Here is a 17217-nt window from a genome sequence, read left to right as displayed (position 1 = left end):
ATTTAATAATGTATTATGGGTTCCAACCTTATCCTGCAACCTTCTATTTGTATATCAGATAACTCATTCAGGTGAAGGTAAAATCATTGAATTTTCACCTCATGATGTTGTAATTAAAGACCTAAGAGATCCTAGACAGATTTTAGCCACTGGCATTGCTGATGATTCTACAAGGTTGTATATTTGGGTCATCAACTCTTCACTCGGTATTTGTTGCTCATAATGATGAAGTGAGCAAACTTTGGCATGAATGATTTGGTCACTTAAACTATTGCTCCCTTCAAAATCTATGTAAAGAATATATGGTGACATGTCTTCCTATGGTATCTTGCAGAGATGGTGTTTGCTCTGGATTTGATATGGACCTGCAATAATAATTGCTTCTAACATTTTTATTTTCCATCTTGTTTTTGGTCCATATCTTAACTTATCATTTTTTAGTATGGCATTTTGATTTTTTATCTAATAGCTAACTTATCAAAAACAAGAATGTTACAACATGAGGCTTTCATTATACTGTGAACATTTTTCTTGTGAGTTTAGTCTGCTTGCTTTTCTCAGCAAATTTCCCTTTCTCATATGCGACCTACATTTTATCTGATTTCTTTGCTGCTGTTTTCTTGTACAGCGGTGGTAACAGCTGTAACAGAACTAGGAGCAGGAAAACCACGGTTTTATTCAACAGCTGATATAATTTCATTCTGTCGAAAATGGCGGTTGCCAACAAATAATGTCTGGTTATACTCGACAAGGTACAAAAGCAGCTTGATCTCTTGATGTTTTTTAAAGAAGAAAAAGAGATACTTTCTTAATGACGATTTGAAGGTTGTTTTTGTGTGTCATGTAAACTAGTCCAGAACTGTAGAGGTGAAACTATTGAAAGGTGTGTTAAGATAGAATCCACCGTATATTGTTTGTGTGCCTGGGTTTATCATCCATCATATGATATACGTTTTACAGATTGGGAACCAGATTGGAAACAACAGGGTCTGATCTTGATCTGACACCACAGCATATATGCATAACCTAGAAAGTAGGTAATTATGCTACCCACAATACAAATATCTAACTAGTTTAGAGTCTAGACCCATATATAGATATCAGAAAGAAGTTCCATATTTCTTGCAGAGAAATATCTAATAAAGAGAAACGAACTGGCAGTTTGGTTCTGTACTTGCACTAAAGACAGTGAAAGAATGGGGCACATGCAGAAATCACAAGAAAAATGATTGATATTTTTGGATTCACATCATGTGGTTTAATAACTTGGAATACTGCTGTCTGGGTGATTTTTGAATAGTAACCCCTAACAAAATGTATGGTGGTAGTATAATGGATTATTGAGTGGTGTGAGAAGAAAATGTGATGAAAAACCCCAAGACTAGTGCCAACCAAATCTTTGGCAAAATGGAGTAAAAACGGCATGGATCTAAGAGGGCTAATGCATGAATGTGTAAGACAAATAAGGGCTGCTATCCATGCCACAAATCAACCTTCCTGAAAATTGATGCAGAAAATGATCCTTGGAGAGCTAGGATTGCCACTCGAAAACAAAGCCAGGAAGGTGATGTTATATTGGTAAGCAACAATGTAGTTTGTTAGTTGCAAGTTTGAAATAACAATGAAATATAAGGCGAATTTAATCCTCACATTACATCATCCAAATGGTAGATGCTGCATTACAAGGCCTTCATAAATAGTTACAAGTTTTTTCTACACAATTAAACAAAATATAAAACAATTGCAAAAATAAAACCTCACATAAAATAGATGCAATACTTCCATTATCCCATTAAGCTTGCCAAAATGATGTACAATGTTAACCTTGTTACCCATCACTTGTGGGTAATGTATATAAGAGATTTTTTTTTCTCCTAGATGGTCTTCAGCCGGCAACCAGCAACCCTTGCAGCGACCAGATAGCTCGATGTGCTATTTTCTCCTCCACCTGAGCCAGCCACGTGGTCCCTTGACCACTTGTCATGAATGTATGTTTGAAGGTGGGCCTTCCGACCCCAAAGGTATGGATTTTCATTCCTTACTTGTCATGGGTACTTTTCAACATGGATTGGTGGGGGAATTAGGCGGAAAGAGTGGGTTAGGTTTGTATTTTTGTGTCCATTGCCCAATTTCATTGTTACCCTTGTATCCTAGTCCTGTGGGATCTCCTTTTATTGATTGTTTAGCTTTTGGGTTGGCACTACATGGGAAATTTGATTTTGCGTGTTCCCACTTCTCGTACCACCTACATCACTCCCCTTCCACTCATTTTGACCCCATTCATCTATTTTCCCATCCAGGTGCACTGGGTCCACATAGGGTTAGCTTCCCCCCTTTCCTTGTCCACACCTTGGGTTGGGCGTGGAATGATGCCCTAGAGGTTGATGTAGCTAAAAAGAAAAGTAAAAGCATAATTTGACCACTTTCAATAGGAAATGTACCACAAAATGCAAACGATGGCCGAGACATACAAATTTAGCACGTGGGCAAAAGCCAAACATGAGCTCTACCCCTTACCCATGGCCATCACCCTTGTTCCTATGGGCCCTAGATGAGCCCCCTCTATCATTAAGGAACCCATGATTGCCCCAACCCCTGGTGGGCAGTAAACCACCCCACCTTAAGGGGGTGCTCATTGCTACATCTAACACATCATGCTCTCCATTCCCTGGAGCTCTGCGCAATTATGAAGAAAAATCATTAAAGGTAAAATGCATATGAAGAAGGGTGTAAAAACAAAGGCGGGGGTAACTCATATACCATGATTTGCTTTTTTCTACACCTATATACCCAAGTGTGGGCTTCCCTTGTCATAGCTAACCAATTGTACCTTGACATGTGGTTGATGTTTCCCTTAATTCCCACTCCATTCCATCATTATATCATTTTCCACCTACCTCTTGAAGGATGTACTATGGACATGTGTTAGTTTTAGTTAACAATGGTATGTCCTATGCTTAGCACAATTTACTTCAATGTTCCTTAGTAGCCCAATAACACTTTCCAATAGCAATCACAATAATCACATTAACAGTAAAAGCAGATAGAACATGAAACAAAATGCAGAAGACAAAGCCAAGACAAGATGACACCAGATTTGGCGGATGCCAGGGAAAAACCCCAATGTGGGGAAAACCCTTTGATTAATTCTTCTTATTATTATATCAAAAGTTCAGCAGAGAGATAGAGTACAAAAGTCAAATTTACTTGCCCAATATAAAGTCAAAACAACCCTAAAAATTTCTGTAGTCAAACTTCAACCCTAACTAGAAAGTCAACGTTGGTCAAAACCAATGTTTTACAAAACGGACTCGGATTCGGACTCGGCCGAGGATCGACTCGGAAACGGAAACGGAAACGGCAATGACTCGGCCGGCTCGATTTCAATGACTCGGTCGTTGTAAAAAATACATTAAATATTTATTTTTTTTATAAAAAAACATAATTTTAAATAGTTTAAACATAATTTTAAATATTTTCATTCAAGTTTCGAAACACACAACATTATAATATACATGGAAGACAACATATGATCAAAGTAGGCTCATGAACCAATCCATTATATCAAAATGGTACGGTGTACCCAATGGCAATAGTAAATACATAGTCAACTGTAGTCTGTCATACATGATCAAAGACTCAAGAGTCAAAACAAAATACAAATAACCAAGGAGGCTAGTAGCTACTGGCTACTGCCAGAGGAGCCAAGATCATCTCGACCAATCTCTGGATCATCATCATCAGAGGCAGAGCCAGACAAGGGGCCCCATGACTCCTCCTCATCATCATCGTCTCCAACTGCAACTGTAGAAGTGGTGCCAGTACCAGTACCACTAGGCTGTGAAGCAGATGCAAGCTGAGATAGAGTACAAATGCGGCTGCACTTCTGTCGTGGCTGAGCAGAGGAAGGCGAAGCACCTACAACTGGAGTCCTACTAGCTGGCTGTGAGACTGAGGCTGGTGGATTGGGATCTGCATTCAACTGAACACGCTGCAGTGGATCTCCAACATCAAGTTCATCAAGATCCTCATCAGGATCAAACTCTGGTAGACGACTCTCCACTACCCAATCTGATGTTGGATCAATGTCTTCCAACACAATGGGATCTGAATCAGGTCTTTTGTTCAGCAATTGGTTCCGTCTGAGCCGAAGGTTGTATTGGACAAAAACTAGATCATTCAACCGTTTTTGCTCCAAACGGTTTCTCTTCTTTGTGTGAATCCTCTCAAAGACAGACCAATTGCGCTCACACCCAGATGCACTGCAAGTTTGACTCAAAATACGAATTGCAAACCTTTGCAATTCAGGGCAGTGGCCACCAAAGGCCTCCCACCATTGTGCTGCAAAAAACATAGGAGTGTAATGAATTATGAGTTAGATGAAGGCTGAAGCTCAACAAAATTACAAATTATATCTAACTTGAAATTGAGAAATTGAAAATTGAAATTTTTGTTTACCTGGCTCATCTGCGTCTCTTGCAATCTTTGCTAGGTTCTTCCCAAAGGTACCTGTTGCATTGGTGAAGGATGTGACCTGCTGATGTATCAGTAGCTGATCAGACTCCGATGGGACCATGCGCTCAATGCAATCAACCAGTCCATCTCTGACCTCCCCCCTCAAAGCTCCTGACTCCTTAGCTTTATAATGATACCGTGGGTTCAAAAAATACCCAGCTGCATGTATAGGGCGATGGAGTTGATTGTTCCATCTTTCATCAATGATTGCCCAAATGGGCCCATACTTTGCCACTCTATCCTTGTATGCTGCCTTTATTTGCTCCTTTGCTTGATCCATAGCCTCATAAATGAAGCCCATAGCCAACCTTTCCCCATCCACCAACCGCAACACCTTAACTAGTGGCTCAGCAACCTTCACAATCTCTGTTGCCTTTCTCCAAAAAGTTTCATCATGGACTTTCCTTCTCAATTCTCTGCCTTCTGGTTTGTTAGACCAACTGCTATTATTCCAATCATCACTGGAAAACATCTTTTGCAAGTTTCTATGTTGGGAAAGCATAGATTGCAATGTCAAAAAATGTGTAGCAAATCTAGTGATGGCAGGCCTAATAATATCCTTGCCTCCAGTGTGTTTCCTCATGAGACTCAAAACCAGTGTATGATTGTAGATAAATTTTGTTATGCTTTTGGCATTATCTACAGTGTTTCTGACCCAATCTAATTTCCCAATATCCTCAAGCATGAGGTCTATGCAATGTGCAGCGCATGGGGTCCAAAAGATGGTCTTGTGTTTTTCCTCTAACAGTCTACCAGCAAGAACATAGTTAGAGGCATTGTCTGTGATGATTTGAACAACATTAGCCACCCCCACAACCTGAATAACCTCATCCAATAGCTGAAACAACAAGTGGCCATCTTTTACCTTATCAGATGCATCAACTGATTTTAAAAACATGGTTCCCTGTGGGCAGAAGACAAGAAAGTTTATGATGGTACGGTTTCTTTGATCAGTCCATCCATCTGACATGATGGTACACCCTGTTCTTGCCCATGATTCCTTGAAATCTTGCAAATACTCATTAATTGATGAAATTTCTTTCTGCAAACGAACCCCCCTTAGCTCTTGCATAGTAGGGCCTTTGAAGCCTTTTCCTGCAGCATGTATGGCCTCAAACATAGGCTCATAATATGGTGAACGAGCAGCATTAAAGGGGATATCAGCATCATACCACCATCTAGCTATGTAGTCACAAGCAGTCTCCCTCAATTCTTTCTTCCAATTGTCATCTAAAGTGGGCTGAGAAAGACCTTTACTAACTTCAGGACCATGTGCATCTGATGGAGAGGAGGCTGAGTGAGTGAAAAAACTTTTGATAGTCCCATCACCCTTCATTCTACCCTTTCCCTTATCTTGAACAGAAGCATAAGAGGGAGGAACATAACGGAAAGGGTTTGATGCATCAGTTTGAGGGATAGAGGAAGAACCCTCAAACTCATAGTGGGGGTTGGCAGCCATCATTCTTTGTATCTCCCTCTTCCTCCCAATTTCATCCTGTATCTCTTTTTGCCTAGTCTTTTGTTCTTGAAATTTTTCAAAGCTTTCCAACAAAGTCTTTCTAATCTCCCCAATTTCCTTAGATTGACATGCAGTAATATTGCCTCTAATCCCTGCCAAGTGTTGTTTCAGCCTATGAATCCCCCGAGGACCTGACTTAATTTTCCTATGGCAAAACTTGCAACACATCTCATTATCAACCATTTCAACATATGCCCAAGCAGCATCTTTTGCTCTAGGTGCCATTTTTTGACTAGGAAAACAATCTGAAAATGAAAAAAAAAAATAAAAATTGATTCAATGTTCATTTATTTGACTAAAAACACTCTCTAAGCTATCTTTATATGCACCTAAAATTTAATAAGTAAAAACAGATTTATAGAGGTGGAAAAAAATACCTCCAGGCACAAACTGCCTCCTCAAACTTGCTCCAAAAATCAGCTCCTCAATGCTGCTCCAAATGGCTGCCCAAGAAGCTCCTCACTCCAGCTACAATGCTCCTCCAAGACTCCTCACTGCTGCTCCAAAACAAGCTCAAGAACTGCTCACTAACTCTCAAAGAAGACTCTCACTCAAATGCATAAGACTGCTGTGAGTGAAATGAGAGCATTTGGCTGTCTTAAATAGAGTTTGGGAGGGGGAAATGGACCCCAAATGCATTTAACTAATCACATAAACCTTTTCATGTCCACAAACCCTAACCAAATCAGCCAAAAATCAGCAAAAAGTTAATTTTTTTCATGTTAAAACGCTGCCCAGCGGTTTGGAAACGGTACGGCCGTTTTTTGTCGTGACCCGGCCGGGTTGACCGGGTCAGCTATGACCCGGCCGAGTCATTGGCTGACTCGGCCGGGTCATAGCTGACCCGGTCACCGAGCCGAGTCATAGGGCCGGGTTGCAATTTTTTTTAATGACCCGGATCGAAACGGCCGTTTCGGAGTCAACCCGGCCGTTTCGTAAAACACTGGTCAAAACAACCACAAATCATCCTCAAAGCAACTCGGTATTCCTCTGTCAAACTTGACCTGATTAGGAGGTCAAAGTCAACCCAAAATAACTTGGTGTAACTCGGTCAAAGGAGAGAAAACTGTTGTAATTTTTCTGCGATCAAACTATAGTCAACCTTGAAGTCAACGCTGGTCAAACTTGTCACAAAACTTCGGTCTGCAATTTTGGCTAGAAAACTCGTCCTCCTTGCCACACTTCTGAGAGAGAGAAGCTGCCCAATAGTTGTACGAACCAATCAGATGAAGAGAGAGAAGAATGTGTGTGTGATGATGATGCCAAATGAGGTGTGAGGTCTCTTGTATTTATACAATTCGTTGTGGGTGAGGAGACACGTCCATTGGGCTTCTTGAGCCTACATGATGATGTGGCCGACTTGAACAATTTGCACATGTGTGAGCATAAATTCAAAATCACACTTCTGCTTGTCCGAATGAGATGATCTTTATATCAATCTTGGACCTCTCGAAAAGAGGAACCTAATGCAATGATCAGCTCCATCAAATGAGTTGTCCCAAGGTGGAATTTGGCCATAGTTGCCAATTTTAACAACATTCCATCCCCTTTAGAGGTTGAAACCACCTAATAGGGTCCTTGGTTAACCCCTTTTTGAGCTTGGAGACACTTGTACTTGCTAAAGCGCACTATGGAAGGGCATGCCACCATGAAGTGCCCCATTGATCCCATAACTTGTAACCATTATTACTTGATTTTTCTAATGATTTGTTGTATTAGAGGGCAAGGGGACACACTGGATCTTATCCATGATTGCAGGTAGGTCTTCATTTAGGGCTTGGCCCCCCTATACGGGGTCCTAGCCCTTCAGAGGGCCACATTGGCACTTGTAGGGTGAGCATTGAGAGCCATGGGCCTCCACCATAGCCAATATGACTTCATGGATCCCCAACAGTGTTCATTGATTTCTTCCATTCCACCTTTTGGATGAGGATGATGCACTTGGTTCACCATGCGTAACTGGCTCCATAGATGCACCATACACTTGGTAGATGTTCCAGGGTCTAGTGGATTGTTCCCCGCAGCAGAGGCAGGGCTTGTGTCATCATTCTAGCCCCCTTACAAATGGTCTATAGGCATTTCAGATCATTTGGAGACCCATGAGGGTGACTTTGTGCCCCCATACCCGCTTGGGAGCACCACAGGTTTTTGCTTGGAGAATAAGGGGTCACCCCCTTATCCGCTATGATGGGAGTCCATTCCTCCATTATAGCACCCTTTGGACTTCATTAGGCCTCCTCAAAGGCCCAACGGCTCACTTAGTTGATCATTCGACCCTCTTGAGAGGCTTGCTCATGTATTATTGAGCTATTTGGTGGCCTTGTCACCAAAAGTTGTTGTTATTATGCACATTATTTTTTTTAGGGGCTAAATTAGGCCTAATTAGCTAAATCAAATTCATTAGGAAGTGTATAAATAGATGATGAGTTGATTCATTCTCTCATCATCACTTGGATTGATCATATTCTCTTGTGAGATTTTCGCTATTCTCTTTGGAGGACAAAATTGGATGGATGGATGAATTTTGATGTTTGGATATATTCATTTTTGTCTTGGAGCTTCTATATGGGCATATGATGATGATTGGATATACTTGTTCTCACATGTAAGTGCCCTTTTAATGCTATTTTGTCATTCTTTGCCATGTCACATAAATGATGTTGGGATTTCCGCTATATTAGGCCTAAATTTCACTGCTTTTCTTTGGTGAAAGGGTATAAATTTGTCTTTTATTAGCGTTGCATCATGTTATGGGCAATGTTTAAATAAGTGAATGTTCCTAGAGATATTTCATTGAAATTTATCTTGACAAGTCATAACATATTGCACATTGAAGTATAAGGACCTTGAAGCAGTTTTCCTCATGCCCTAATTGTCATGTGAAATTGTTCTAGAGGCCTCCTTGACTGAATGAAAGCATCCCAATCACTGGAATCTTCTTAACTACATTTCTCCTGAAGGAATAGGCAGTGGTTTTCCATAGGTGATTACCATAAATCATACCCTTTATCACATTTCCCCCTCTTTTAGTCCTAGCCTCCATAGGGGACCTAGGGCATCACATTTTTCACAAACTGCCCATCAAAAAAATTCGATCTCCTAGCCTTTACTCTGTTGTTGTGTCTACTATGGGCCCTCCAATTTTGAAGCCATTATGATGGTGGGATTTCTAGATATTTCAGGCCCTAGCTCCGAGATCGAATCTTGCCCTTTGATTCCCTTGGCTGGTGTCCTCATTGAGATCATTGTGTTGGGATTGTTGAAAATTCCTCCTTTGATCTCCTTCTCCTTCTCAAGAAGGTCAAACATACCCTTGATTGATCAATTCCACCCCCTTGACCTACTTGTGGGTCCACTTGGTCCCTTATGGTCCCATAACTTTTGGAAGGTAAATCTTCAAATACCATTTGGAAACCAAGTCTTCATAAGGGTTCTAGGTGATGCAAACGATTTATGGGGTCTGTCATTTTCAATCTTTTTACTGGTCTGATCTTGGGAACTATGGGTTATGATTCCACAAACTCAGGTCATCCTCTCTTTCGCTGCGGAATCTAAACAACCCTTTTGTCTACATGTAACATTAATTCATCAAATAAAGTCAACGAATCTATGCATCAAGCCATCAATGCATTAAATCACAAAGCACATAAACAAAATTACATAAACTAGGCCTTAAAATTAATTTAGTTTCTATGCTATTACATAGCGCCTCGCCAGGTCTAATATTCATTCAATTGACCACATCTTTTCAATGCCCAAAGGCCACAATTTATAAAGGAAATTACAGCATTGTGGATCATTTCAAGATCCATGATCTTCTCCATAAAGCTCTCAACATGATCCTCTCGACAAAGCTCTCAACATGGATTGTTTTCATAAAGCTCTCCACAAAGTTCTCAACATGGATTTTTTTCACAAAGCTCTTAACAAATTTTTAAGATCCCTCATGGATTTGATTTTTCAAGCTTTTCAACAAATCCCTTGCCTTTTGATGTGATTTTTCTCATTTTTGCCTTCTAGAAGTGGTTCTTGTCATAAGATGGGTTGATGCTCTTGCATGAAACTCCCAAGGTACAAAAATTTATGACCTCCTGGTCATATGCTTTCTAGTCTTCTCGTAACAGATTCAACTCATAAACCACAACACGACGCTGCAGTAACAAGCATCCACCTTGCTACACAATACCTCACCAAACCTTCTCTTGAGTTTGGGCTCTTGGTATCTCCCTGGTTCTTTCCTCTAGAAACAATTGAGCACTCTTTGCTTTAGGCTACTGCAAATCTTCTCACCTTCCTTTGTTGTCACCTGCACAGAGAAAAAAATTCTCTTACCAAATTTTCAATCAACTTATACCTTCTTCCATTGCTTCTCCTCCACACTACGTGTAGGAATATTCTGCGCTCGGATACCACTTGATGTAAACGATTTATGGGGTTTGTCATTTTCAATCCTTTTACTGGTTTGATCTTGGGACCTGTGGGTTATGATTCCACAAACTCAACTCATCCTCACTTCCGCTGCGAAAACTGAACAACCCTGTGGTCTACATGTAACATTAATTCATCAAATAAAGTCAACGGATCTATGCATCAAGCCATCAATGCATTAAATCACCATGCACACAAACAAAATTACATAAACTAGGCCTTAAAATTAATTTAATTTCTATGCTATTACATGGCGCCTTGGCGGGTCTAATATTCATTCAATTGACCGCATCTTTTCAATGCCCAAAGGCTACAATTTATAGAGGAAATTACAATATTGTGGATCATTTCAAGATCCATGATCTTCTCCATAAAGCTCTCAACATGATCCTCTCCACAAAGCTCTCAACATGGATTTTTTTCACAAAGCTCTCAACAAATTTCTAAGATCCCTCATGGATTTGATTTTTCAAGCTTTTTAACAAATCCCTTGCCTTTTGATGTGATTTTTCTCATTTTTGCCTTCTAAAAGTGGTTCTTGCTAATTTTTCATAAGATTGGTGGATGCCCCTGCATCACTAGGATTAGGTTCCTCCTTAAGAAGCCTCATTCCCTAAACCTTGCCACTAAGACCCTCTTGGCCCTTTTTAGAGATCCCTTCATCTTGCCTCTTGGGCAAACAAGCCATATATTGAGCCTTTCTTGTGAATAGGCCTCTTCAGGAATCACTCTTTTCCCTTCATTGACCCATTTATCTAGGTGATTCCCTTCATATCGGGTCTCCTCCCATTGGTGAAAGTCTGTAAAGAGTAGAGAGCTTTAGTTGAGGTGATAGTGGGCTATTGCTCCATTGTTGCCCTTGACCTATCAATTGCCCCTCTAGGATCCCCTTCTAGGACCCCTGCTAGTTTGAGCGGTAACAAACCCAAGGGGTGAGCTCCTCAAGCCCGAAGGTCTCTTCTCTCATACAATAAAATATTATTATTTGCTAATCAACTCCATGCAATTCAAACAAATATTCTAAGAATGGAGTGGTTAGATCTCTCATAAGTCCATGGTTGACCATGACACAACATGTGAAAACTAGCCTCTCCAAGACAACTCACTTTCATCCAAAAATGGTAGCAGTATGCACCAAATAATACTCATAGTAGTGGCATGCTATTATTTAAATGAGTAACAGGTTCCTTTCAAGAGCTTTGATCCCATCATTTGACTCACAATCTACTACTATGGTCATTCTTTAGAGGAGATCAACTCTAGGATAGGCACAATGAGATCCAAGCAAATATGATCAACTCTAAGATAGGCACAGTGAGATCCAAGCAAATATTTATTTATTTATTTTTTATCTATGCTGAGCGTACGCTAGGTCTAACCTATCTATTGGATGGAAGAACATCTACCCGCTAGGAGGATGTTATCGCCTGTTGGAAATAGTAGCGAGAAATTGATTCCTTGATTTGTGCCTTAATTGAAGGAGTCAAATTTGAGTTCCTCCTTGTGAATGCTTGAGTTCCTAAAAATTAGGAAAATCCGTATAAATTAGGATGAGTCCCTATAACTTAGGAATTAGTGCCTAAAAATTAGGACGAGTTAGGTTGTAGATAACTGATGTGTAGAAATTGAAAGTCGAGTTTTTGATTCTCTAGTGTGAGTTGATTGAGGAAAAAAACATAAGTGATTGATTTTCAAGTGGTTGACTTGAAATAGGACTAGTTGCATGAGAAGTTAACTCATGCTAACTCAATCAATCACAAAAGCAAATTCCTTAATTAGAAACTCCCTAATTTTAACCATTCAAATTGACTTTAAAAGGAGGAACGAAGGCACAAGTTTGATCATTGTTTTGGTGAGCACGAGTTGGTGAGACCAAGCAATAAGAAGGATAAGTTTGTGTGGAGCTTGTGAGAGGAACAGTGTGCAAGAGATGATTGTGCACAAATTGGTGGAGAACAACGGAGATCATCAGTCTTTCAAGGGTTTCAAGCCTGGTTCAAGGAAAGAAAACTAGGTTGTTTTCAGATTGAAACAATTTTTTTGCAAGAGATCTATTGCTCAGTTTATTTTCTATCAATACAATTCTAAATAAAAAGCAAAGAGTTTTCTTAGTTGGGTTCCCTTGACAATTCTGTGTTTTTGAATTGTGCAATTGTGCTTTTATTTTTGTTCCTATTTCGTTGCATCTAGTAGAGAAATTCTGTGTTTATTTGAGAAGAAAGTGTTTTTGAAATTGCCGATATTAGTAGATTAGAATTTCTTGAATTTTCTACATGGTATCTGTTACCCAGCATTTTGTGGGTGATATCCCTAGATTTTTTATGTTAGGTTGTTCTCTAGAAGATGGTCCTCAATTGACAACCAATAGCCCCTTGCAGGCACCAACTAGTTCGTTGTGCCATTTCTCTGCCACTTGAGCCAACCATGTGGCCCCTCACCCATTTGTCATGGTCATATGTTTGAAGGTGGGCCTCCCATACTTGAAGGTATGCCTTGTCATTTGGTAATTTAGTATTGTAGTTTGCTTATCATGGAAACTTTTGGGCATGGATTAATGGGGGGATTCTATGGATAGAGTGGGCTAGGTCTGTGCTCTTGTCCCCTAGACCTCTTTTGGATGTTAACCTTAGACCCTAGTCCCGTGAGATCTCTTTGACTGTCCTTTGGGCTTTAGGGATGGCACTTCATGGGAAACCCTTATTTTGGTTGCGTGGTCCCACTCTCTCATCCACATATATCACTCCTGTCTTGCTCATTATAACCCCTTTCATGATTCCTCCCAGCTGGGTCCACATAGGGTTAGCCTTCCCCTTCCCCTTGCCCACTCTTTGGGTTGGGATTGGAACGATGCCCCAGAGGTTGATTCAGTTGAAAAGAAAAGTAAAAGCATAATTGGTCACATTCCATAGGAAAATGTACCGCAAAATGCAAAAGATGGCTGTGACAAACACATTTAGCATGTGGGAAAAAGCCAATACATGAGCTCTGCCCCATTATCATGGCCATCACCTTGGTTCCTACAGGTCCTAGATGAGCCTCCTTTATCATTTAGGAACCCATGATTGTCCCAACCCCTGGTGGGCAATTAACTGCCCTACCCTAAAGGGGATATCCATTGCTATAACTTACACATCATGCTCTTATCCCTTGAGCCCCGAGCAGTTAATCAAAGAAAAATCATAAAAGACAAAAGACATATAAAGAAGGGTGGAAAAATTGATTTTCCTTTGGGTTTCTCGCTCTCTCATCTCTTTCACCTCTGTCCCGCTCATTATAACTCCATTCATCATTCCTCCCACCTGGGTCCACATAGGGTTAGCTTTCTCCTTCCTCTTGCCCACTCTTTAGGTTGGCACTGGAACAATGCCCCAAAGGTTGATGCAGCTAAAAAAGAAAAGTGAAAGCATAGTTGGTCACATTCCACAGGAAAATGTACCACAAAATGCAAAAGATGGCCGGGACAAACACATTTAGCACGTGGGCAAAAGCCAATACATGAGCTCTGCCCCATTATCATGTCCATCACCCTGGTTCCTACAGGGATGAGCCTCCTTTATCATTTGGGAACCCATGATTTTCCCAACCCCTGGTGGGCAATGAACCGCCCTACCCTAAAGGGGATATCCATTCCTATACCTTACACATCATGTTCTTATCCTTTGAGCCTCGAGCAGTTAATCAAAGAAAAATCATAAAAGACAAAAGACATATAAAGAAGGGTGGAAAAATCAAGGCCGGCGCACCTCCTATACACCCTCCTATACATTATATACCCAAGTGTGGGCTTCCCTTTTGCTGGCTACCCTAGTACCATAGCATGCGGCCCAGTCATTCCCTACTCCATTCATCTCTTTATCACATACTAGCACCCTTTGAAGGATGTAGCTTGGACATATCTTTAAAGGTAGAAACCACCTAATATGATACTTGGTTAACCCCATTTGGAGCTTGGAGACATTAGCATATGCCAAATCCCACTACGGAAGGGCATGCCATTATGAAGTGCCCACGTGTTTTCCATGATTTGTAAGCTCTTTAACTCGATTTCCTTTGATGACTTGTTGTACTGGAAGGCTAGGGGACACATTGGATCTTATGTAAGATTGCAAATGGTGTCCTTTTTGGGTTTGGTCTCCCTATACAGGGTCCTAACCCTCCCGAGGGCTACATTGACACATGTAGGGTGTGTGTTGAGAGCCATGGACCTCCACAGTAGTAGATAACACTCCATGGATCCCCAAAGATGTTTAGAGATTGCTTGAGATTCCCCTATTGGATGACGAAGATGCACCTGGTTCACCATGCCCAGTCGACCCCACAGATGTAACATACGCTTGGCAGATGACCTTAGGACTAGTATGGTGATGTGGCATCACTTACACCATCATCTGAGTCTTTACAGATGGTGTATAAGTATCTTCGACCTACTTGGAGGCCCATGAGGTTACTTGTGTGCCCTCACACCCATTAGGAACACCACAAGTTTATTATTTGGAAAACAAGGGGCCAACCCCTTGTCCACTACTTTTGGGAGTTCTATTTATCATCGTGGCACTTATGGACTTCATTTGGCTTCTTAAAAGGCCCAACGACATGTATTATTGATCATTCGGCCTCTTGAGAGGCTTATTTTTTTGTTTATGAGCTAGTTTGGTGGGCTTGTCACCAAAAGTTAGTTGTTTTTCACATTATTTTATTTTAGGGGCTAATGTAGGCCCAAGTAGCTAAATCGAACTCATTGGAAGTGTATAAATAGAAGTGATGAGGATTCATTTTAGCATCATCACTTGGATTTGGAACTAGTATCTCTTTAGAGATCTTTGCTACCTTAGTTGGAGGACGAATTTTTGGACCATGGAATGAATTTTGATGTTTGGATAATTTTCATATGTCTTGGAGCTTCTTGATGGCAAGTCATTTTAAGTACAACAATGTATGTGACATTGGTTGTTGGGATTTCGCCATACTAGGGCTTATTTGCTGCATCTCTTATGCGAAGTTGTGGAAATTTTGTTTCTGGATAGTGAATGCTTCATGTATGGGCCATGTATAATGAATGGATGTTCCTAGGGATGTTTCATTACTGAAATTCATCTTGACAAGCCGGTTACCTTGCAAAACGAAGTATAAAGCCTTTGGAGCTGCTTTTGCTGCTGCCTTAGTGCTAATTGAAGTTGTCTTTGAGGCCACCTTGACCTAGAAAATTCAAAGGTCCATAGTCAAATTCTACCTGACTCTAATCTCTCCTAAGGATTAGGCATTGGTCCACCCAAAGGTGATCACCTTAAACCTATTTTCCTTCTCCCCTTCCCTATTCTCTAGGTCTAAACCTCTAGGTCACTTAGGGCATCAATTATCTGATGATCTAGCCATCAAAATACTTAGATTTTTGGTCCACAACTACTCTTGTGTGTCCTCAAGAAGCCCTCCAAATTTCATGAAATTCCAATGGTAGGATCTTGAGATATCGCAAGCCCTAGATCAAAGACCAATTCTTGCCCTTGGTTTCCCTTAGGCTAGAAACCTCACTAGGATCCTTGCATTGCCTTTCATTAAAAGTTCATTCCTTGATCCCTTTCCCCTCCCTAATTAGGTCAAGCATATCATTGGTTGCTAAATCCTATCCCCTTTACTGAAACTCGGGTCCACTGGGTCCTGTGTGGTCCCATGCACTATCCAGGTTAATTCTTCAAAGATCACTTAGAACCTAAGTTTCCTCAATAATTCTAGGGCTTAGGGATCTCCTTTATAAGACCTAACCCTAGAAATTTTCCTCAAGCCCTTCCTAGAGAGCCTTCCATCTTGTCTTCTAAGATAAACAAGCCACATATTTGAGCCTCTCTTGTGAATAGGCTTCCAGGATCACCCCTCGCCCTATCATTGGTCCATCCATTTCGTGAACCTTATAATAATGGGTCTCCTCCCATCGGTGAAAATCCGTAAAGAGTAGGGAGCCTTAACCGAAGTGACAGTGGGCTATTGCTCCATTGTTGCTCTTAGCATAATAGTAACCTTTCAAGGATCCCCTTTTAGGACCCCAACTACATTGAGCGGTAATAGTATTAGAGCATGGAACACATTTAAGATCGCCTAAGTGCAACTCGTCGTAAATGGAAGAGCAGTCTGATTTAGGTCGTAGACCTTTGGAGATTAGCGAAGTGGAGAAGGAGACTTGTCTTGGTTTGTTCTTGTGACTCTCTAAGCTATAAGATAAGGTAAGGTGTTGGATGTGAGAGCAAGAGGAACATTTTGGGCAATAGTGGTGCTAGTTGTGGGGTTTAATATCTTCAAAACAGGTCACAATAATTTTTTTTGCATTTTTGGGAAGGATGCGAGCTCCTGTAGCTTGTTTTGTATTGAATTTTTTAAGTCTATCCTTTAGAAAATTAATGTGTATTTTGCTGGTTTATTTCTTCTACTTGTAAATTCTGAACAAGTTATTTAAAACATTTAAATACCGAAATAAACACAATATAGTCACAACATCTACAGATCATCAGCTGAAAGAAAATAAACACACAAGTGACACCGTTATTTTTGGACAAATGTCCCTGGAAAAACCCAATGCGGGAAAACCGGTGCAACTATTATGAGGGTTTATTATTATGCAGTATTTTCTTGAGTATAGTTATTTGCCTAACCGACGCACCAAACAAAGAAAAAATACATGGCAACAATACCTCTCTATTCAGAAATAGGTATTCAGAAAACTTGTCCCATGAAACCCTCTCCGACGACTTTGAAGCTCAGCGTAA

At 40.6% G+C, this 17217-nt stretch overlaps 1 protein-coding gene across 1 annotated transcript in view; it reads left to right on the top strand.

The window, feature by feature from the left end:
* The window catches only part of LOC149193294 (tRNA ligase 1-like), a 317173-nt gene that overhangs the window by 39103 nt on the left and 260853 nt on the right, over positions 1-17217 (top strand). Inside the window, exon 8 of the mRNA XM_089407278.1 lies at positions 629-752. Within this exon, the coding sequence (XP_089263404.1) occupies positions 629-752 (124 nt within the window). The remainder of the gene's footprint in view (positions 1-628; positions 753-17217) is intronic.

This window comes from Pinus tabuliformis, chromosome 2_2, assembly GCF_031772625.1.
Source record: "Pinus tabuliformis cultivar Carrire ecotype Pingquan chromosome 2_2, CPIR1, whole genome shotgun sequence".
NCBI lineage: Eukaryota > Viridiplantae > Streptophyta > Pinopsida > Pinales > Pinaceae > Pinus > Pinus tabuliformis.
This window is presented reverse-complemented; position numbering and strand designations above follow the sequence as displayed.